At 50.7% G+C, this 23478-nt stretch overlaps 2 protein-coding genes across 4 annotated transcripts in view; both read left to right on the forward strand.

The window, feature by feature from the left end:
• PEDS1 (plasmanylethanolamine desaturase 1) overlaps positions 1-11255 on the forward strand; it is a 293832-nt gene extending 282577 nt beyond the window's left edge. For both annotated transcript variants that reach the window (XM_050807481.1, XM_050807480.1), the window contains 4 exons: positions 4194-4285; positions 5446-5590; positions 6940-7152; positions 9833-11255. In XM_050807481.1, the coding sequence (XP_050663438.1) occupies positions 4194-4285; positions 5446-5590; positions 6940-7152; positions 9833-9954 (572 nt within the window). In that variant the 3' untranslated portion in view covers positions 9955-11255. The remainder of the gene's footprint in view (positions 1-4193; positions 4286-5445; positions 5591-6939; positions 7153-9832) is intronic.
• Positions 1-23478, forward strand: part of UBE2V1 (ubiquitin conjugating enzyme E2 V1) — a 167219-nt gene that overhangs the window by 109363 nt on the left and 34378 nt on the right. The window contains exon 2 of one of the 2 annotated variants that reach the window (XM_050807491.1): positions 22470-22528. In XM_050807491.1, coding sequence (XP_050663448.1) covers positions 22507-22528 — 22 coding nt within the window. In that variant the 5' untranslated portion in view covers positions 22470-22506. Of the gene's footprint in view, positions 1-22469; positions 22529-23478 lie in introns of those variants that run through there. The other variant, XM_050807492.1, reaches the window with a different exon arrangement.

A 23478-nucleotide genomic window follows, 5' to 3' on the forward strand; every position in this document is an offset into this window, starting at 1 on the left:
GGAGTGCAGTGGCACGAGCTCTGCTCACTGTGCCTGCGCCTCCCAGGTTCAAGCGATTCTCCTGCCTCGGCCTCCTGAGTAGCTGGGACTATAGGTCTGCGCCACCACACCTAGCTGATTTTTTTGTGTTTTTAGTAGAGACGGGGTTTCACCATGTTGGCCAGACTGGTCTCAAACTCCTGACCTCAAGTGATCCTCCTGCCTCAGCCTCCCAAAGTGCTGGGATTACAGGTGTGAGCCACTGCGCCCGGCCTGCCTGACCCTTTAAAGAAAGTTTGCCAACCCCTTATATTCTGTGTAGGTATAGAATCCCTATCTTAACCTGGGGGGTGGTTAGACAAGTGTGTCTGTGCGTAAAAAGGCTGTGAGCTGTGTAAGGCCTATGGCCTTTACTGTTTGTAGGTTATATTCGATTATAACATAAAATGAGCCAAGGTTTAGGGAGGGGAAGGGGCTTGTCCCCATCTCATCAAGAGCCCAGAACTCAGGGAACAAGGAACCTGAACTCTGAATCCCTTGCAAGGCCCCACCCTTATGACCTCTAGTCACTTCTCCTCTGTAGCTATTTCTTTCATGAAGGCAGAATTCATTCATTCATTCATTCATTTATTTTTGAGACAGAGTTTTGCTCTTATTACCCAGGCTGGAGTGCAGTGGGGCAATCTCGGCTCACCGCAACCTCTGCCTCCCGGGTTCAAGCCATTCTCCTGCCTCAGCCTCCCGAATAGCTGGGACTACAGGCGCCCACCACCATCCCTGGCTAATTTTTTAGTATTTTTAGTAGAGACGAGATTTCACCATGTTGGCCAGGCTAGTCTTGAACTCCCTACCTCAGGTGATCCGCCCACCTTGGCATCCCAAAGTGCTGGGAGGAGTGCAATGGCAGGAGCTCTGCAACTCTGCACTGCACTGCAGCCCGACCTGAAGGCAGCATTTAGAGATGTCATTAGGCCAAGCTATGGGGACAGGACCTCAAGATACCTCAGTTGACCTCATTAAGCAAGTAAAGATGCTGAGGCCTACAGTAGGCACAGTGTCACACAGCAATATGGTAGCAAGAGCTGAGGCCCCCAACACTTGATCTAGCTCTGTCATAGCTCTTGGCGACATGGCCTTTTGTCCCTGCTGGTAGACAGAGGCAGTGCATACACAGCATACCAAAGTATGCAGTAGGGGCTGTAATAATGCCATTATTAGACTTGCTGCAGTGTAGCTTAAGGACACAAAAGGGTGCTGGTTTTGGAGGCAGGTCGACAGGCCCCTTCCCATCCCATAACTGCCACTTCCAGGCCACTTGACTGGGAGACAGTGGTTCAACTTCTCCAGGCCTCTTTCTTCATCCAAGAAGGGATGACAAATGAGGCCATCTCAGGGGATGACAAGTGCCATGAAATAAATGAAGCAGGGAGATGTGAGCGAGAGCAGCTGCCCGGAAGGATGGCTTTAGCCAGAAGGGTTGGCTGACCTTCGCTCTGTGCAAGAAGGCTGAGGAGGAGCCAGCACAGGGGATCTGAGTGGGGGTGGGGTGCTGGGTAGAGGAACAGAAAATCCAGAAGCCCTTCTTGGGCTTCCACCTCCCTCGCCTTCTACACCCCCTCCCCTGCCCCTGGCCTGGGTCCACCCTCCCCATCACCAAGGAGCAGGGACTGCCCAGACCAGAGTAGGGCCACTGGGTGTACAGGCTCTGGGACCTTGCTGAGTCCCAGCCCCTTTACCTCAGCCCAGCCACTGTGCAGCGACACCCTTCAGCCTGTCCTGAGGCGTCTGTGTGCCAGGAGGTATAGCTGCCCCCTGTCCCCACCTGCCCTCCTGCCCTTATCACCAGGAACTTGCAGGTGCCTGCGTGAGGCTGTGCTGCCCCCACCTCCGCCACCCCTCCCGTGCTTGGCACCTGTGATGCATACCACGGGGCCTCTGGAAAGTCTGAGTCCAGCGGCTGCCCCTCACCCCAGGCCCGGACGTCAGGATTGCACATTCACAGTGACTTGCGTGCTTACTTTTGTCCCTTCAACCACAAGTCTCACTCACCCAGGAGGCATCCAGGGGCTTTTCTGCAGTCTCTACAGTACCCCAAGACCCTGGTCCCCTGTCACCAAGGGGCTGAGGGCACCAGCAGAACTCAGAACCTCGGACAACCAGTTGACACAGATTGAGTCTGGGGAGGGGTTTATCTGAAGCCCCATGAGCCGGGGGCTGCACGTGTCATCACAGCCGCCTTCATCCTCTGCTGGATTTTACAGCGTCCCCATAGACATGAGTTCAGTGTCCGACATGTTCCTATCCCTAGAGCTTATCACACAGTAGGCCTTTGTGGAGTGTTGCTTAGTTGATTGACTAAATGACAGCAACAATAATATGGCCTGAGCGCTTACCGTGTGCCAAGCAGTGCACTTGGTAGTGCTCTACTGAGTTCTGAATAGGTGCCAGGAGCTGGGATGCAGCCACAAGCAAGAGACTAAAGCCCTGGCCATGGTGGAGCTGACCTCCTTGTTGGGGGAGAAAATATACCAGCAAAAGAGCAGTCAGAGGGCCTGAGTGCTTGGAGAACAATATACATAGGAGATCGGAAATGCTGGAAGATGAGGTGGTTACAATTTTCCATCAGGTGTCCAGGGAGGACATTTGAGTAAACATCTGAAGGAGGTGAGGAAGTAAGCTGTGTTGCATCTTAGGAAAGAATGTTCCAGGCAGAGGGAACAGCAGATGCAAAGACACAGAGGCATACAAGGGAAAGGGGATAAAGTAGGCCTGGGCTGCAGTGAAAGAGGAGAGTGACGGGAGGTGGCATGGGGTGGAAGCCTCAGTTTCCACCTCTATAAAGTGGGAATAAAAATGCTTCCACTTTCCAACAAATGGTGAGAATTCATTTAGCCTGTAAAGCACTTGTGCTTGGCATTGAGAAAGTGCTCATAAATGTTAGCATCATTCCCTTTTATTTATTTATTTTTCAAGACAGAGTCTCACTCTGTTGGCCAGGAAGGAGTGTAGTGGCACGATCTCGACTCACTGCAACCTCCATCTCCCGCTCAAGCAATTCTCCTGCTTCAGCCTCTTGAGTAGCTGGGATTATAGGCATGTGCCACCACACCCGGCTGATTTTTGTATTTTTGGTAGAGACGGGGTTTCACCATGTTGGCCAGGCTAGTCTCGAACTCCTGACCTCAGGTGATCCACCCGCCTCAGCCTCCCAAAGTGCTGGGATTACAGGCGTGAGCCACCGTGCCCAGTCACATCATTCCCATTTTACAAGAGGAAGCTGGGCACAGAGAGGCTAAATAACATATGCAACGTCACAGCTAGTGCCAGGACTGGAATTGGAGTCCATATCTACTGAACCCTCAAGTGAGTGAATGGTGTTGGAGTCTCTGAGGGACCCTACTCAAGTTCCGAACAGACTGAGAACAGAAACAAGGAAAGGCTGCTGGAGACCAAATGATCATGTTTATTGCTGATAAAAGCTGGAGGGGTGGGGGTTGAGCAGCGAGGCTTCTATCTGCAGGTAAGGTATTTTCTTTCTTTTTTTTTGAGACGGGATCTTACTCTGTTACCCAGGCTGGAGTACAGTGGTGTGATCTCAGCTCACTGCAACCTCCACCTCCCAGGTTCAAGTGATTCAACTGCCTCAGCCTCCCAAGTAGCTGGGACTTACAGGCACATGCCACCACGGCTGGCTAATTTTTGTAATTTTAGTAGAGATGGGTTTTCACCATATTAGTCAGGCTAGTCTCAAACTCCTGACCTCAAGTGATCCGCCTGCCTCAGCCTCCCAAAGCGCTGGGATTACAAGCGTGAGGCACCGCACCTGGCCAAGGTACTTTCTAACACCAGACCCAGAAGGACATTGCTCCAGTTCCAGGCAGCACCGGTGCAGAGCAGGCTTCCCTATGTGGGGCAGAGAGAAGGGCCCAGCCAGCTCCTAATAGGGAAAGGTTGGACTGATCTGGGCATGCCCAGTTTATGCTCTCCAAACTCTCCAAGCACATGAGTCTTGGCATCTCCCCTGGGGCACAGCGAGTGACAGGCAGGAGTGTTATGCCTGAGGCTCCATGTTCAGGGAAGAAAACATCCAAACTAGAGAAGGGACACCTTCCCCTCCTAACAAATGAATGAGCAGGCAAGTGAGTAAATGAATGAGTGATTCTGATTGGGGGGGTGCAGGGATGTTCCTTCACTCACCCTCTTCTTGTCCACAGTTGCAGGGGCTCTCATTGCTGACTTCTTATCTGGCCTGGTACACTGGGGTGCTGACACGTGGGGCTCCGTGGAGCTGCCCATTGTGGGGAAGGTGAGTATGTTGACCTAACCATGTCCTCAAGGAGGTTGGGCTGTATGGCCTTGGGTGAGTCCTCTTTCTTCTCTAAGGCTGTTTACCTATCTGAAAGATGGGAACCATCATTCCAGCCTGTCCCTCACCCCTGTCCTGCAAGACTAGAACAGGAGTCCTTGGGATTTTGGAAGCAAAAGCATCAGGCTTGCAATGGTCCGAGAGTTTAGATATGTGCCTGCCTCACGACAACCCCTGAATTTGGGGGTGTCTTGCTTTTCCATTGTCTCCCCTGCTGCTCCTTGCTGTTTTAACTTCATTTTATCCTGTATTAGTCACACTTTTTTGGTTTTGACAGAAAATCTAAACTGGCTTAGGCAAACAAGAGTACTGATTCATGTAACTGAAGATTTCAGGGTTAGAGCCAAATTAAGGTATGGCTGCATCCAGTAGGACAGAGAGACCACATTCTTCAGGCTCCATCTTCCTCCATCTCTGTCTCTACTTTCCCCTCATGAGGTGGCCAGTGTGTGTGGTTTCTCACCGCCCAGAGACCCATCCTTCCAGCTTCCAGGAAAAGAGAACTGTCCTCCCGGGAGAACAGCATTTCTCCTTCCCGTAGTTTCTGACAACTGAAGTCTCATGGCTCACTCCCATTGGCCCAGATTGGGTCACGTGCTGGGCCATCAGGCAGTCACTGGCCAGAAGGAGGAGATGCTGTCATTGGCCGGGCCTGGTCACATGTTCTTTCTCAGCCAGGGGGCGGGGTCAGCCCTGTCAGAAGAGCTTGGGCTAAGGAGGGGAGGCTGTTACCCCAGGAGGTGCAGGGGGTCCAGAGGGTCCCACCTCTTACTTGGAGGGAGCTCCTCAACTGCCTTGGGTTGGGGAGTAAGGGCAGAGGTTGTCTCCAAGCCCCCTCACAGCACAGGTAGGGAGACTGAGGCCCAGAGGCAGACAGTGCCAACCCAGAGTCCCTCCAGGGTCATTTTGGCTCATCTCCCCAAAGGCTGGATGGGGTCTGTGTCCAGCAGTGGGCGGGGCGGGAATGTTCAGGCATCCTGGGTGGAGGGAACTTAGGAGCAAAGGTGGGAGGTGAGCCCAAGGTGAGTGTGTTTAGGGGGCCGTGGAGAGCAGCTGACCGCCTTAGGCTGACTGCTGGAGCTGTGTCCCCCCAACTTCAGGCTTTCATCCGACCCTTCCGGGAGCACCACATTGACCCGACAGCTATCACACGGCACGACTTCATCGAAACCAACGGGGACAACTGCCTGGTGACACTGCTGCCGCTGCTAAACATGGCCTACAAGTTCCGCACCCACAGCCCTGGTGAGACGCCCAACTAGTGGTGGGCTAGGAGGGGGTCTTGGGGGCAGAGGCCCACCCCCAGGAGCCTTCTGGGGCTTATGTGTTTGGCTCCTTATGGTGTTTTAAAAGAGTTTTCATTCGTTGTCTTCATGTAAAATCAGGAAAGCTGACATAAAGATCGGGGTTTCCAGCTTCTCTTGCACAATCTGCTCTGGCCTCCCTGGGTCCATGTTCCCACCTGGCCTCATTGGCTGGGAGCTGAGCTGCAGCCACTGCCTTTAACAGGACGCGTCTTTCTAGTTTACCACCGTCCCCACTACTCCTTGCTTCCCTGCACCCAACCCACCTTATTCATTTGTGTTACCTGCCTAGCAGGGCTTCTGGGGTTTTACTACTGTGGCCTAGTGGAAAACGTCTAGGCTGTGAAAACAGGGCCTGCCTATTTTTAGAGGGACTTGTCCCAAAGTAAGTGATTTCACCACTCTGAGCCTCAGTTGCCTTATCTGTCAGATGGAGGTAGAGTGGGGCCCGGTCCTGTTCCGGCACCTTAACACCCATTGGTTCTTCAGGGAGCCTCCCGTGGGTAGAGGTGCTGAGGATGTGTAGTGTCATGTAGTGGGTGCTGTGGCACCCTGCCCATCCCCTTCCCTGGGGGTGCACCCATCCCCTGCTTCTGTGAGAGGTGGCTGCTGACAGCTCCCAGCTTCTCCAGGGATGGAGGGGAGGTGCCACCTCTCCCCTTGGGATAAGGCTGGAGCCAGTGACTAAAATGCCTCCGAAGCAGTCCCTTTGCCTCTGAGTGGGTCTAATTCTAAAGAGCCTCAGAGCTCCTTACAGGAACAGGCTGAGATAGGACGCCCACCCCTTCTTCACTCTGCTCTTCCCCTGCCATATATTGCTTCCCTCCCTCCCTTTGAGGTTTTTTCCTGAAGAGGCTCCCTTGATAAATCACATACACAGAACCTGTTTGAGGCTCCGCTTCTAGGGAACCTGGGTGAAGTCATCATTCCCATTTTCCTGATGGGGAAATTAAGCCTCTAAGAGGCGGAGTCACCGACCCTAGCTCATACCACCAAGAAATGTCAGCAGGGGTCGGAACCCAGTTCCAGCTGACTGCAGTCCACATTCCTAGCCATTGCCGTGCTTATGCCATTATCCTATTAGGCCATTATGCCTGCTTCCTGAGCGGGAGGAAAGCCTGAAGCCCAGGGCAGCACCTGAGCTCTCCTGTGACCCTGCAGGGGGTGGGAGAGAATCCTGGGTGCTTGCCCAGTGCAGGAGCCGCCCAGGGGCAGGTGGTGAGGGCCTGTTGGGGTGGGTTCCCCATCCCGAGTGACAGCTGTGCCAGCCCCCCTCTCCCCACCCTGCAGAAGCCCTGGAGCAGCTCTACCCCTGGGAGTGCTTCGTCTTCTGCCTGATCATCTTCGGCACTTTCACCAACCAGATCCACAAGTGGTCACACACATACTTTGGGCTGCCACGCTGGGTCACTCTCCTGCAGGACTGGCATGTCATCCTGCCACGTAAACACCATCGCATCCACCACGTCTCACCCCACGAGACCTACTTCTGCATCACCACAGGTGCGGCCACTGATGGCGTGGAATGGGCGTTCCCCACCCCAACCACTGCACCATCTTCGAGGTCAGAGGGGCAGAGATCACAGCGGGAGGTCACACAGTCCTTGCCCTCTGGAACAGTTTCTCAGATCGTGCATTTATTGAGCACCTACTGTGTGCCAGGCACTATTCTAGGTGCTGAGGACACAGTAAATAAGACAGACAAAGTCCTCTGCCCCGACTTCATGGCGTTGTGATTCCAGCCACCCATCATCCCGTATTTATTGAGTACCTACCACATGCCACAGTGCTCTGGGCTTAGGCTCCTGCAGCAAACAAAATAGCATGAATCAGCCGGGTGCGGTGGCTCACGCCTGTAATCCCAGCACTTTGGTAGGCCAAGGCGGGTGGATCACTTGAGGTCAGGAGTTGGAGACCAGCCTAGCCAACATGGTGAAACCCTGTCTCTACTAAAAATACAAAACAAAAATTCGTCGGGCGTGGTGGCAGGCATCTGTACTCCCAGCTACTCAGGAGGCTGAGGCAAGAGAATTGCTTGAACCTGGGTGGCGGAGGTTGCAGTAAGCTGAAATCACACCACTGCACTTCAGCCTGGGTGACAGAGCGAGACTGTTTCAAAAAAAAAAAAAAAAAAAAAAACAGATCCTTGCCCTTGTGGCACTTACCATCTAGTGAGGGAGCTGGAATGAATTAATAAAATATGTAATGCAGCTAATGGTGCTAACTGCTATGGAGGAAAATAAAGCAGGGGCTGGAAGAAGGAAGTGGGGGACTTTACCTCTTAAATGGGGTGGTCAGGGAAGGTGACACTTGAACAAAGACCCTGAGGAGCCGAGGGACAAAGCCAGGCAGACCTCTGTGGGAGGCACTCTAGGCAGCAGGAACAGTAGGTGCAAAGGCCCTGAGGCTGGCCTGTGCTTGCTTGGTGCTTCCGGAATGGCAGAGGCTCCTGACTGGAGTGGAGCTGGGGGCAGAGCAATGGAAGAGGGAGGAGAGAAGTGTGGGAGGGCCCTGCAGATAGATGGGCACAGATTAGAGCAAAGGAAACAGGAAGCACGCAGGCCAGAAGCAGGAACATGCCCGGTGCAGTGGAGGAAGGGAAAGGAGGCCCACATGCCATGCTCAGCGGCCAGTGTGAAAGCGGTGAGGTGAATGGGGGGTTTCTCTGGGGCCAGCTGGGCTGCTTTCAGGGTATCAAGGTCAGGTCGGGCCACCTCAGGCCTAACTCCCAGCTTCTCCATATGCACCTTTAGGAAACTTATAAACCTCCCTGGGGACTGCTTTTCTCCTCACAAAGTAGGACTGCAGCCCCCTCCTTCATATATCACCTTCTTAGGGCCATAGTGGGAATGGCAAATGCAGTGTTTGGCATATAGTAGGTACTTGATAAATTACAGCTACTATTTTTCTTGAAGTCTTTCTGGAAACAGAATTGAGAACCACAAAAAAAAAAAATTCTTTTTCATGTCCTCAACTGGTGCTCCTCGGAGGGCAGGTGGAGGGATTAGAATTTAGGCTATTTAAGAGATGGGTTAACTACTTAGGCAGGCCTGGGTTCCAATCCTGGTTTGGCCACCTGCTAACTGGGAAACTCTTCTCTAAGCCTCAGTGTGCTCATTTGGAAAATGGGAGTGATATTAGTATCTACCTCATGGTGAGCTGGAAGGCTGTAAGATTGTGAGCAGTATTTATAGAGCACTTACTCTGTGCCTGGCTGTATTCTAAGCACTGAGGATCAGCAGTGAAAGGAATGGTGTTTTGCATTTTGGGGATGATGTTCCATTTGGGGATTGGGGGGTAAACAAACACAGAATAGGAAAATAGAGAATTAACGAAGATGATTACAGGTTATCATAAAGGCTATAAAGAAATGAAAGAGGGCGGCCTGTCATGGTGGTTCACGCCTGTAATCCCAGCACTTTCGGAAGCCAAGGCGAGAGGATTGCTTGAGCCCAGGAGTTCAAGACCAGCCTGTATAAAACAAGACCCATCTGTATTAAAAAAAAAAAAAAAAAAAAAGAAAGAAATAGAGCCGGGTGCAGTGGCTCACGCCTGTAATGCCAGCACTTTGGGAGGCTGAGGCGGGCGGATCACCAGGTCAAAAGATTGAGACCATCCTGGCCAACATGGTGAAGCCCCGTCTCTACTAAAAATACAAAAATTAGCTGGGCGTGGTGGTACATGCCTGTAATCCCAGCTACTTGGGAAGCTGAGGCAGGAGAGTTGCTTGAACCTGGGAGGTGGATGTTGCAGTGAGCTGAGATCGCGCCACTGCACTCCAACCTGGCAACAGAGTGAGACTCTGTCTCAAAATAAAGAAAGGGTAATGTGAGAAACCTGGGGTGCTGCTTGAGTGGGTGCTCGGGGAAGGATTCCTGGCAGAGGTAGCATTTGAGCTGAGTGATAAGGCCACCACAGTGCCTGGTATGTAGTAAGTACTCAAATATAAGTAAGTGCCTGGTATATAGTAAGAAAGTAGATGAATATGGGGATTGGAGGCCTGAGTAGCCCCAGGCCCATTGTTGGGAGGCCCCCACTTCCAATTCTTTGGCTGGTCCCTGTGTCCTATCCTATACTGACTCACTCCTCATTGGGCCCCTCCAGCCCAGTGAAGGTCAGCTCTCTTCCAATGTCCCCTTGACTCTCTCTCCCATTCAATCTCCCGCTGCCATTTCTACTGCAGGTTGGCTCAACTACCCTCTGGAGAAGATAGGCTTCTGGCGACGCCTGGAGGACCTCATCCAGGGCCTGACGGGCGAGAAGCCTCGGGCAGATGACATGAAATGGGCCCAGAAGATCAAATAACTTCTCTGAGCCTGCTACCTGGTTGCCAACCTTCCCTAGCTCCCAAACCGAAGCCATCTGCCAAATTCCAGCCTCTTCGAGCTGGCCCCTCCAGATGGAGAGGACATCTCCTGGGCTGGGCCCGGGTACCCCCAGCCCACCCCTCATGACACAGAATACTTGAGCCACTGATTTTTAATTTCCTTTTTTTGTTTTTTTTTTCCTCGGCCCCTCCTCAGCCACCTGAGCTGCTCTGTCTACAAGCCTGACTCTGCCAGCCTCCCTTGGTAGAGAGGAGGCTTATCCACTCCCTGCACGCCTGCCGCCTCTGCCCTGCTGGGCAGCCCTTCAGTGTGGCTGGCGTTGGGGCCACTGAGTTGCCTCTATCTTTCCCTCCTTGTCTGGCCCCAGTGGTCTGGGGAGCCCCCAGGCACACCTAAGCGTCGCGGAGCATTATTCTGCCACGGCCCTGCATACTGACCCTGGAAGGCTGGACAGCCCCAGCCACCACCTTCAGCCTAGCCTGTCCCCCAAGGATGGCAAAGCTCAGCAGGGGTCTGAGGGTAGCCGGCCAGAAGAGGCTGGAACCTCCTGCCCACGTCTAGACCCCTACTTCTCTGCTGCCCCCACCCTGCCAGAGCTGATGTTTCCAATACCAGGATGTCTTCACAGGGCACAGCCCCTGCAGAGGGTCTTGGTTATTTGGAAGAGGACACAGTATCCCCTCTGGCCAGAGTATGTCAGAGAAGGAAGAGTAGGGCTTTTTTGTTTCTGTTTTTGTTTTTTTTTTTTTAAAGGTGCTTGCTTGTTTAATGTAAATAATAGAAAGCCTTAATATCTTTTCTGTAACACGGAGTAATATTTTAATGTCATGTTTTGGATGTACATAATATATTTATAACAAAGCAGCAAGAGTCTACTTAACCTTGGCTGCCTCGTGGTGTTTCCTGGCTGGGTGGGGTGGGGGGGGTTATCAAGGAGCCTGAGACGTGAGGCCCGACTCACTCCATTCCCAGCTACCCCAACCCGGGCCTTAGGATGAGAGCTATCACCTAAGACAGTGAATTAATGTCGACATCTGCTTCAAAGCCTTTTGGAGGGGATTGGGTGAGGACAGTGGTCTTTCTTATTGATCATGATGATAAAGTAACGATGGCTGATCCCTGTTTGTGACTTCCGTCTGCAAATATTCACTGGCACCTGGTGTGTGCCAGGCTCTCTCCTGTACACAGGTACAGCGGTGAAAGAACCAACAAAGACCTGTCCTGGTGGGGCTGACCTCCTGGGGAAAGAGTCAATAAACAAATAAATGCACATGGAAATTCGGGTGGTGGTTTGTGAAGAAAATCAAACAGGACAGAACCACGTCGGAAAAGCAGGATCAGTGCTGCTTTGGCAGAGTGGTCATGAAGGGCCTCTGAGCTGAGACCTGGAGGAGGAGAGGAGGCCAGACAGGAAAGAAGTGAGGGAAGAGGCCTCTTTATGGGACAGCAAGTACACAGGCCCTGAGGCAAGAACAAGCTTGGGGCCGGGCGCAATGGCTCACACCTATGATCCCAGCAGGGAGGCCGAGGCGGGCGGATCACATGAGGTCAGGGGTTCGAGACCAGCCTGGCCAACGTGGTGAAACCCCATCTCTACTAAAATATACAAAAATTAGCCAGGCATGGTGGCAGACGACTTAATCCCAGCCACTTGGGAGGCAGAGGCAGGAGAATCACTTGAACCCAGGAGGCGAAGGTTACAGTGAGCCGAGATCGAGCCATTGCACTCAAACCTGGGGGATAAGAGCGAGACTTCGCTCAGAAAAAAAAAAAAAACAAAAAACAAGCTTGAGATTTTAAGAGACGGTGAGGTAGCCACTGTGGCTGGACTAGAATGAGCTAAGAAAAAATGGAAGACAAGGTTGGGAAAACATGGACTTTGTTATACAGAGACTCATAGGCTGAGGTGAGTGGGGAGCTGCTGGTCATTTTATTTATTTGTATTTATTACTATTTTTTTAGAGACAGGGTCATGCTCTGTTACCCAGGCTACAATGCAGAGGTGTAGTTGCTTATTGCAACCTTGAACTCCTGGACACAAATGATCCTCCTGAGTGGCTGGGACTAGCACGTGCCACCACACCTGGCTTGGGTTTTTTTTTTTTTTTTTAAGAAATGGGGTCTCACTATGTTGTCCAGGTTGGTCTTGAACTCCTGGCCTCAAGTGGTCCTCCCACCTTGGCCTTCCAAAGTACTGGGATGTGAGCCACTGCACCTGGTCAGGACATTGTAGACAAATTAGTAACTTGTTATTCATTGAATAAGTAATTATAAGGCATCTCCTATGAACTAGGTACTGTGATTCTGTAGTGAACACTACAGACATAGTCAATAGCTAGTCTAGGCTGGCTAGTTTCTGCAATATTAGCCAGAAAAAAGAAAGCCTGTTAGGGACAGGGAAATGCCTAAAGGACTCCAGAGCAGTCACAGACAATGACATTTCTGAGTAGCTGGGATTACAGGTGCCTGCCACCATGCCCGGCTAATTTTTGTATTTTTAGTAGAGATGGGGTTTCAGCATGTTGGCCAGGCTGGTCTCGAACTCCAGGTGATCCACCCACCTTGGCCTCCCAAAGTGTTGGGATTACAGGCATGAGCCACCATGCCCAGCCATGACATTTATTTTTTAAAATGTGACCCATAATGCCATTTTCCTTTGCCCACCACTAGACTTTCGTGACTATGCCTGAGGGGACCACACAAGGAAGGGTATTAGAATTCGACAACTCATAAATGACAGAAAATTAAGGCAAACAGCTAAAATAATTGTATCAGCTCATAAAATGGAAAAGTCCACAGGTGTTCTGACTTAAAGTTTGGCAGGACCCAGGGGCTCACATGATTCATCAAAACGTGGTCTCCCTAAGCTCTGTTTTTCTGAGTTGAGACTTACTAGACCAGCTCAGCAATCTCAGTTGAAAGTGCTTTCCCAATAGTTGCAGTGGAAGTCCCAAGGCAGGCTCTCATTGGTCTGGACTGGGTCATGTGCCCACCCTTGAACCAATCACATTGGCCAGTGGGGTGAAATGCTTTGGTTGCCCAGGGCTGAAAAATGTCCATCTGGATTTGCAGGGTTGTGATCACCTCTTCCTAAGGCATTACTACAAAAAGAAGTCAATGGTGGATGGGACAGGCAGCTAAATTCTTTTAGAGGCCAGAGGAGTAGCCTCGCGACTGTGGTGTTGGTTTCCAGGCCCCACCAATCTGTGTCAGTTCCCCTGGAGCCGACAAAAAAAAGCCCTCAGCCTGAGTCCAGAGAGGTAAAGTGACTCCCCCAAGGTCCCACAGGTAGTAAGGGTAGAGCAGGCCTCAGACCCAGACCATTTCACTTCTGAATCCTGGGGGCTGGAAAAAAAAGTCCTTCTCAAAACCAGAAAGTGTGCTGCATTGGGTCTGAGAGTGTTGGGGCCACTTGTGAGATCAGGGACTTGCAAACAAGTGACTGTGAGGGCCAGACAGGGAAAAATGCTACTTAATATTACTGAGCACTTAACTTTACGTCAGACTGTGCAGAGAGCTCTGGCACGGGTCCTGTCAAGCAGTCCCTGCCGCTCTGAGAAGTGAGTACTCTTTGCACCATTTGCAGATGGAGAAACTGAGGCACAGAGGTCATGTAATATGCCCAAGGTCACAGAGCTGGTAGATGGTAGAATCAGGATTTGAGCCAGCGTCTGACCCAAAGCCCCTGTGCTTTAACGCTCCCATTGTGGAGAGGGAGGTGAGGCAGGTGGCAGGCGAGAAATGTGTCCACTAGTGTCCACTATGAGGCAATGCAGCATGCCTGAGAAAAGGGCCGCTGATGCTGCGGACTGGGATAACCTGGAGACATCAGGCCCAAAGGGCAGCTGCTACTCACAGCAGCTGGTTAAACAGGCGCCAGAAATCTAAACTTTAAAAATGCTGGCTCCGTGTTTAAAACATACTGTGGGCAAAACAAAATGGGTGCACGGGCCAAATGCCTGCAGCCTCCCTCCCAGCTGCTGCAGGAGGGCTTGGTTTTAGGTGGGCATGTGCTGCTATCTGGTGGTAGCACAGGGTAGTGGCATGCAGGGCAAACAGATGGGTTTCCAGCTCCACCAGGGGAGCTGTAGTGAACTTGAATACCCCTCTGTGCTTACTGTTCTTTAGAGGCGGCCTGGGCACACACCTTAGGGCGCCCACCCCCAACTTCAACTCCGTCACCACCCCCCCTTTTTTTTTTCCTTGAGACGGGGTCTCGCTCTGTCATCCAGGCTGGAGCACAGTGGCATGATCTGCGCTCACTGCAGCCTCAACCTCCCAGGCTCAAGCAATCCTCCCACTTCAGCCTCTCGAATAGTGGGGACAACAGACATGTGCCACCACCCCCAGCTAGTTTCTTTTTGTATTTTTTGTAGAGACAGGGTTTCACCATGTTGCCCAGACTGGTCTCGAACTCCTGAGCTCAAGCGATCTGCCCACCTCGGCCTTCCTAAGTGCTGGGATTACAGGCATGAACCACCGCGACCAGCCAACACCCCTTTTGATCAACCAAAAATATTTTCAAGCTACCCATATATACACATATATGTATGTATATACACTTTTTTTTTTTTTTTGCAATAGGTAATGTTTGCATAGGTAAAGAATAAGAATCATGCCAGGCGCAGTGGCTCATATCAAATAATATAAAAGGGGCTAGAGTATGGATCAGCTGACCCTGGACAGTGGGCCAAATCCAGCCCACTTGCTTTTCTATAGCTCAGAAGCTTTCGTGGGTTTTTTGTATTTTAGAGACAGGGTCTTGCCCTGTTGTCCAGGCTGGAATGCAGTGGCACATTCACAGCTCACTGTAACCTCAAACTCCTGAGCTCAAGTGATCCTCCCACCCCAGCCTCCTGAGTAGCTAGGACTACAGATGGACACCACCACATCCAGCTAATTTTTTTTTTTTTTTAAGAGATGGTGTCTCGCTATGTTACCCAGGATGGTCTCAAACTCCTGGCCTCAAGTGATCCTCCCACCTCAACCTCCCGAAGCACTGGGATTACAGGTGTGAGCCACTATGTCAGCCATGAGCATTTTTTAAATGGCTGGGGGAGGGGGAACAATATTTCCTAACACAGAAAATTCAAATTCCAGTTTGTAAACCTGAATTGGCACACAGCCATGCCCCTCATTTACACATTGTCCAAGGCTGCTTTTGCACTGCAGCAGCAGAGTTGAATAGTTGCATCGGAGACCACATGGTCCACACAGCCTAAAATATTTACAATCTGGTCCTTTACAGAGAAAAGTTACCAACCTCTCTCTGGTCTAGATGGAAGAGTAAATTGCTCCCTATTCATGTTCCCTCAGGTACTCAGTTCCCCTCCTTAGAGGCCATCACTTTGACAAGACACTCGCAATGCCTTATGTAGGCAGAGGGGTATGTCTGCCCTGCTCCGTTTCACACAATATGTAGGATATTATGCACACAGTTCTGCACCTTGCCTTTTTTCATTTAATATATTTTGGAGATAGTGTTATCATCAGTGCTCACAAAACGTTACTATTTTTTACAGCTGTATAGTGTTCCAACTTCCGGATGGAATGGATCTGACTTTTTTTTTTTTCCTGAGACGGAGTCTTGCTCTGTCGCCCAGGCTGGAGTGCAGTGGTGTGATCTCGACTCACTGCAAGCTCCACCTCACGGGTTCACACCATTCTCCTGCCTCAGCATCCCAAGTAGCTGGGACTATAGGCGCCCGCCACCACGCCCATTTAATTTTTTGTATTTTTTAGTAGAGACGAGGTTTCGCCATGTTAGCCAGGATGGTCCTGATCTCCTGACCTCGTGACCCGCCCACCTCGGCCTCCCAAAGTGCTGGGATTACAGGCATGAGCCACTGCAACTGGCTTTTTTTTTTTTTTTTTTTTTTTTTTTGAGACAAGGTCTTGCTCTATTACCTGGGCTAGAGTGCAGTGGTGCAATCCCAGCTCACTGCAGCCTCTGCCTCCTGGGCTCAAGCTATCCTCCCTCAGCCTCCCATCCCAAGTAGTTGGGATTACAGGTGGATGCCACCATGCTGGGCTAATTTTTTTTATTATTTTTAGTGACGAGGGTCTTGCTTTGTTGCCTAGGCTGGTCTCAAACTCCTGTGCTCTAGCAATCCTCGTGCCTCAGCCTCCCAAAGTGCTGGGATTACAGGCTTGAACCACGAGTGTGTTTTAAATTTTGATAGTGCATACCAAATTGTCTTCCAGAGGCCATGCCGGTTTAAGTTCACAAGTTTTCAGAGTCCCTGTTTCCTCACACCCTTGCCAACACAGCATGTTATCAAATGTTTTGTTCTTTGCCAATCTGATAGGTGGTTTTAATTTGCATTTCTCTTACTGTATTTCATTGATTCTAAGATGTCACTGATTCTAAGATGCATCCTGATTTCATAGATGTTCACGTGTAAAAATGTGGCTGGGTGCGGTGGCTCACGCCTATAATCCCAGCACTTTGGAAGGCCAAGGCAGGCAGATTACAAGATCAGGAATTCAAGACCAGCCTGGCCAACATAACGAAACCCCGTCTCTACTAAAAATACAAATAATAACAATAATAATAATAATAATAATAATTAGCTGGGCGTGGTGGCAGGCGCCTGTAGTCCCAGCTACTTGGGAGGCTGAGGCAGGAGAATTGCTTGAACCCGAGAGGCGGAAGTTGCAGTGAGCTGAGATCATGCCACTGCACTCCAGCCTGGGCGACACAGTGAGACTCTGTCTCAAAAAAAAAAAAAAAAAAAAGTAAAAACGTGTACCTTCAAATCACTGAAATACAATATGTGTGAGATTGGGCATCTTACTGTGAGTTTAAAATGCATTTGCATTTCCTCATCTGTTCATGCCCTTTTCTTATTTTTCTTGCAAGGCAGGGTAGTAGTGGTTAAAAGTGTAGGATTCCAATCCCAGTTCTGCCACTTACAAGCCTGTGACTTTGGGCAAGTTACTTAACCATTCTGTGTCTCAGTTTCCTCATCTACAAAATGGGGATAATAATGGTACCTACCTTATAGGATAGGTGTGAAGATTAAATACATTATTATATGCAAAATACCATGTTCCTGGAATATGGCAAATGCTCAATAAATATTTGCTATAACTGTCATCTTTGAGTTATTTTTTCTTAATGAGTTGCAAGGGCTCTTTATAAATTAAGGAAACATCCTTTTTATTCCCCTGCCTCCCCGCCTCAAACCCCTGGTTTTCATTCCTTTTTCCCTGACCACAAAAGTAACATATAATACAAAATTCGGACGTTACAAAAATTGTATCAGAAGAAGCCAATGGAAACAACTGAGATGTCCATTGATAGAGTGAGTTAATGAAGTGCACCAAGGCCCCCTGCCCACCCACTCCCACCTCTTTTTGACTGTATATTTCAAAACTACATCAGACATTAAATAAGATGTCTCAGCGCTATGGCTAGACACACCTCAGGGAACCATGACTCCACATATATGCCATAGAATTTCACTAGCAAATGCATCACACATCCTGTTGGGGTTTTTTTTGTTTGTTTGTTTTAGATGGAGTTTCGCTGTTGCCCAGCCCGGAGTGCAGTGCTGCGGCAACCTCTGCCTCCCAGGTTCAAGCGATTCTCCTGCCTCAGCCTCCCCGGTAGCTGGGATTACAGGCATGAGCCACCACGCTCGGCTAATTTTTGTATTTTCAGTAGAGACGGGGTTTCACCATGTTGGCCAGGCTGGTCTCGAATTCCTGACCTCAGGTGGTCCACCCGCCTCAGCCTCCCTAAGTGCTAGGATTACAGGTGTAAGCCACCATGCCTGGCCTCATCACACACCCTGTTAACCACACATCCCTTCCCAGGGATTATCCTCTCTGTCTTCTGCAAGTCCGCAGCCCTTCCTGTCAACAGTTTGTCAGCTTTACTTTCTGTAGCTTATGTTACAAAAACTATAGCAAGAGGTTGGGGGTTTTCCTTAACTATAAATAGGAAATATGAAGTTGTGGATAACATTATATAATTTTTGATTTTCCACCTTTCGAATATACTTTTTCAAACTACTCATGCCTTTCACATCCCTGAGATTCCAAACCAGTCCTAGTGTTTTCTCACTTGAGAACAGAGTTCATGAATGAACACTGCAGAACAGTCAGGTCTATATGCCTCTCAGCTGAACCACTGCATCAGCTTCCTGTATCGATGAGGTATGCTTTTTGGTGGTAGGTAACAAAAACCTACCTTTAAGAACAACTTAAGCAACAGGCACATTATCTCACGTCTTCAGAAGTCTGCAGGTGGGCAGCCCCTCGATTCCTTTAGCAGCTCAGCGATATCACCCAGGATTCTGGTTCTAATCATTACAACCTCATATGGTAGGAAGGAGGAAAGGGGACAAAAATAGGCTTTTTCGGCCGGGCGCGGTGGCTCACGCCTGTAATCCCAGCACTTTGGGAGGCCGAGGCGGGCGGATCACAAGGTCAGGAGATCGAGACCATCCTGGCTAACACTGTGAAACCCCGTCTCTACTAAAAATGCAAAAAAAATTAGCCGGGCGAGGCGGCGGGCGCCTGTAGTCCCAGCTACTCGGGAGGCTGAGGCAGGAGAATGGCGTGAACCCAGGAGGCGGAGCTTGCAGTGAGCCGAGATCGCGCCACTGCACTCCAGCCTGGGCGACTAAGCGAGACTCTGTCTCAAAAAAAAAAAAAAAAAAAAAAATAGGCTTTTTCTTCAGCTTTTTTGTTCGTTTGAGACGGAGTCTCACTCTATCACTCAGACTGGAGTGCAATGGCGTGATCTTGGATCACTGCAACCTCTGCCTCCCAGGTTCAAGCGATTCTCGTGCCTTAGCCTCCCAGGTAGCTGGGATTAAAAGCATGAGCCACCACTCTCAGCTAATTTTTGTATTTGCAGTAGAGACAGGGTTTTGCCATGTTGGCCAGGCTGGTCTCGAACTCCTGACCTCAGGTGATCCGCCCGCCTCGGCCTCCCAAAGTGTTCGGATTACAGACGTGAGCCAGGGCGCCCAACCTTCTCTTCAGCTTTTATGAGGGGAGGCAAAGTTTCCAAACACCCACCCCGCCATGTGGGGACATGGCAACTGGACTGGCAGTAAACAGTGCCCAACACACCTCTCTGGGTTCCCTGCCACCAATATTGCTGCTGCCCAGTTGGGTGTCCTCACCCTGTCTCCTCATGGCAGCACGATGCACTTTGCAAAAAGGCAAACCTGCCCACATTTTGCTCAAAACCTCCCAGGCTCCACCTCCCTCATCACAGGAGAGTCAGCAGGTGACACAGGATAAAGAAAACTGGATTCCAGAACTGATTTTACTCCTTCCTTGTGTGACCTTGGAAAAGCCATCTAACTCCTCTAAGTCTCAGTTTTCTCATCTCACAAATGGAAATGGTAACAGCTACTATGCAAGGGTCATTGAGGATTAAGTAATAATAGCAGCTAATACTTATATTGCACTTAGTGCCAAGCGCTTTTCTAAATTCTCTAGTTTTATTAACCATTTTAATCTTCCCCAAAATCCGATAAAACAAGACTCTTATCCCCATCAGCTGAGTTTATCAGCTCAAGCGCACAGCGGCGACCAGGCGCAGGCGCCGGGAGGAATCCCGCTCTGGGGACCGGTTGTGACGTCCAGGAATGGGGCAGAGCCTCTTCGAGGGGGCGTGTGCGCGGGACGTACTATAACTCCCACCAGGCACCGCGCCAACGCCAGCCTACAATAACCAGCATGCCCCGGGCTGTCCCGCTTAACCTCTTCCTGCGATGAGCTCTGCACGATAATTATTATTGTCAATTTTACTTGCAAGAAGTTTCCTACAAGAGCCAAGGAATCCATGCGAGTAGACATTTACGGGCATCATGGATAAAAGGCTTGTGTTTTAATCCTCATCCTCCACGTGTTAGCTCTGAGTCTCAGTTTTCTCATCTCTAAAACGGGGATAGTCACAGGAGTTGCGCATCGAGTTGTGAGGATTAAAAGCTGGATGTAACGGCTTGGTAAATATCAGCGCTTCTAGTGTCCCTTCCTCCTCCCTGTGCCAAGGGGTTTTAGGAAAGCATTTTATCTCCACAGCAATCCTATGAGGTTGATACTGCTATCCTCATAGAAGGGGAAACTGATACCAGGAGAGGTTCAAGCGTCTTACCTGAAGTCACAAAGCACACTGAGTGATGAAGGAAGACTTGAACCTAGAAAATTTAACTGCAAAAGTGAGTCCACCTTAGGAACCCAAATGCTTCCACCTGCTACTCATGCTTTACAGTGACCCCAAGTCCAGGGCAAGTATTTTCTGTGCTCCCCAAAGCAAACTTGTATCACGTGATACACGAAAAGTCAAGTTGCTTCACCTGTAGCCAGTGCTGGCACTTTGAGAGCTAATTACAGCTGAATTTGACGTGGTTGAAGGAATCGAGGAAGACTTCCCTGAGGGGGTGGTGCTGGATCTGAGAACTGAAGAGTGGAGACAGCACAAGCAAAGCCCCTGAAGTGGGAGAGGCCTTGCGTTCCAGGGGGCTTGCAAAGGGCCAGTGTCGCTGCAGAGGTACAGAAAGTCTCAGAGGCGCAGGCTGTGCCAAGGCTATGATGAGGCAAGTGGGGGACCTAGGGTGCAGAATTTTTTTTTTTTTTTTTTTGAGACAGAGTCTCTCTCTGTTGCCCAGGATGGAATGCAATGGCGCGATCTCGGCTCACTGCAACCTCTGCCTCCCGGGTTCAAGCGATTCTCCTGCCTCAGCCTCCTGAGTAGCTGGGATTACAGGCGCCTGCCACCACGCCCAGCTAATTTGTATTTTTAGTAGAGACAAGGTTTCATCATATTGACCAGGCTGGTCTGGATCTCCTGACCTCAGGTGATCCGCCCACCTCTGCCTCCAAAAGTGCTGGGATTACAGGCATGAGCCACTACGCCCTGCCCTAGGGTGCAGATTTTAAGGAGTCACTCACCTGCAGGGCTGTACATGTGCAGAGTCAGGACCTGAGTGAAAGCCCCGTTAAATCTGATGGCCCCATCCTCGTCCAAGCCCTGGATGCAAAGCCTTGTGCACAGGGTGTCCAGGCATCCTGGTTTGCCCTGGAGAGCCCTGGTTTCCACTTGCCCTGGTGAGATTATAATAGGTCCTCTTTTAATCTGATGAGTGTCCTCATTAGGTGATAATCTATGGTCAATCAACTTGTAGAGTTTGTATTTTATCCAGAGGGAATGGGGAGCCACTGAAGGCTTTAGCTGGAGGGTGTTTTGAGCAGATGTTGGTCCATATGGAGAATGGACCATGGGGGAGAGAATGGAAGCTGTCGGGGTCTTCCAAGTAGGAGATAAAGACAGCTTGTCCTGAGTGGAGAAATGAATGGAGCAGGAGAGATGCAGAGTAGGCATTGTTGTCAGACAAAGGTGATGAATTGGATGTGCTGGGTGAGGGCTTCCAGCTTCCTTGTCCCTCTTTGTTTAGAGTCCTAGTCCTTCTGCCAGTATTTTGCTCTGTGACCTTAAGCCAGTCCCTTCACCTGTCTCAGCTTCAGGGTCTACATCCATATAAGGGCTTCTCAGACAATTTATAATATAGGAGGATTAACTTCTTGGGTTTATTTGCAAAAATATTTCCCGAGGGCCTTTGCACAAGCTGTTCCCTCTACCTCCTCATTGTTAGGGTCTCTGTTGAAATACGACCACGTTAGGAAGCCTTTCCTGACCATCCTCCGCTGCCCTTTTCTTGGTTTATCTCTAGCCTATCAGAATTGTAGTTTCCTGTTTATTTACTTGCTATCTATGACTAGAATGGAAGCCCCTGAAAGCAGGGATTTGCTTCTTCAGAGATGTCTATCCATCCCCAGCTCCTAGCACAGTGTCTGGTACATAGTAGGTGCTTAATGTTTGTTTGGTTGAATGAATGAATGAACGAACGAATGAGTGAATGAATGAATTGGGCAGATGGTTAGCAAATGTTTTCCCTGCCACCTTATTGCCCCCAAATCATTTAGCTGCACCCACTTTAAGCCTTCTCTGGCCAAGGAGCATCAATCCTAGAAGCCAGATCATCTGACCTGGAGGGTGACGATTCAAATTCAAATTTGAACCTGGAGGTTAAAATTCTGTCTGTCTCTGCCACTCAACAGCTGAGTTTAGATAAATCGTTTAATCTCTCTCGGCTGCATTTTTCACATTAATTCCGACCTTGTGGAGATGTGGTGAGGATCTAGATAGGAACTAGACAGGAAAAAGCCCCAAGTGAATTCGGCGCTTTTGTTTGAAGCTATCTTTTCTTTTTCTTTCACAATCGCGCCTTCCCAAGCCTCGTCACCCCTGCCCTTCTCACTAAGCACGTCACAACCTCCCTCGCACCCGATGTGGGGGGACTTGCAGGTTGCTGAGCCCTCGAGCACGCAGATATTTCCTTTCTCTAAAAGGGAAGGAAAAGAGCCTCCCCGGCCTCGGGTCGCGCAGGTCTCCGGAGCGGGCGTCAGTGGCGGCGTCTGTGCGTGCGCGCGCGCCTGCGCATCAGGGCCAGGGGACGGGTGGGGGGTGAAGAAGGGGCCGGCCTTCAAGCAACAGCGACGCAAGATGGCAGCCACCACGGGCTCGGGTGAGCGGGGGCGCCGGGCCCGGCCGGCCGAAGGGGCATGGGCTTGGGCCGGGGGCTGGGGACTCTCAAAGGCTCCTGCAGGGGGGCCAGGGTCCCCGCGCCGCCTCTGTCCGGTGGGCTCCGCTGCAGCCACGGGCAGGCGGTGGCCGGAAGCACGGGCGGGGGGCTGAGGGGCCTGTGGGCGGCGCGGCGAGCCTTAAGGCTCCCCCGGGAGGCGTGAGGGCCCCGCTGCGCTACCTGGGGGAGCCGGAGTGGGCGAGGAGCGAGCTCCAAGGCACTTCTGAGGAGACCGGGGCTGGCGACTCTTAAGGGGCGACCAAGGGGTTCCTTAGAGGAGGAGGCGCCCCACAGCGGATGGAAGTCCCGTACTGGGTGCCAGGGGTGCGGCTGAGGGGGGCCTTGGGATGTCTGGAGGGGACATCAGAGGAGCCCCTCAAGCTGGATGGGAGGAAGAAACGGGATCCTGAGGGGGTGACTCGAGAGGATCCCCTATTGGTTGATGGGACGGCTCCGGCGTTAGTTTTAGAGATGGGGTTAGCCGAGGAAATAGCTGTGTTGACTAGAAAGGAGGAGCCTTGGAGCGGCTGCTTTTGGGGAGAATTAAGGGAATCTCCGCATGATAAGTGAGAGCGAGGGGGAAAGGATTCAGATGCCACAGGGACTTGATTGCAGTGATAGTGAAATGACCCCATCATTACCAGTCTCCTATTCGAGGATACAGATGGATTGCTCCAATTTCGCTTTCAGGGGACAGGTCCGTTGGGGCAATTGGTGGAAGCCTCTGATATTGAATGAGGAAGAACAGGTGAATTGGGAATCCCGAGGATGTCTCTTTGGGAGTGGGGATTCAACTGAGGGAAGCCCCTGAAATGAGTTAGTGGAAAAGGTCGGGTTCCAGAGATGTTTCTTGTAAACGAGATAAGTCTCCTCTTTTTGAATTGAGTGAGGGA

This window comes from Macaca thibetana, chromosome 10, assembly GCF_024542745.1.
Source record: "Macaca thibetana thibetana isolate TM-01 chromosome 10, ASM2454274v1, whole genome shotgun sequence".
NCBI classification, from domain to species: Eukaryota; Metazoa; Chordata; class Mammalia; order Primates; family Cercopithecidae; genus Macaca; species Macaca thibetana.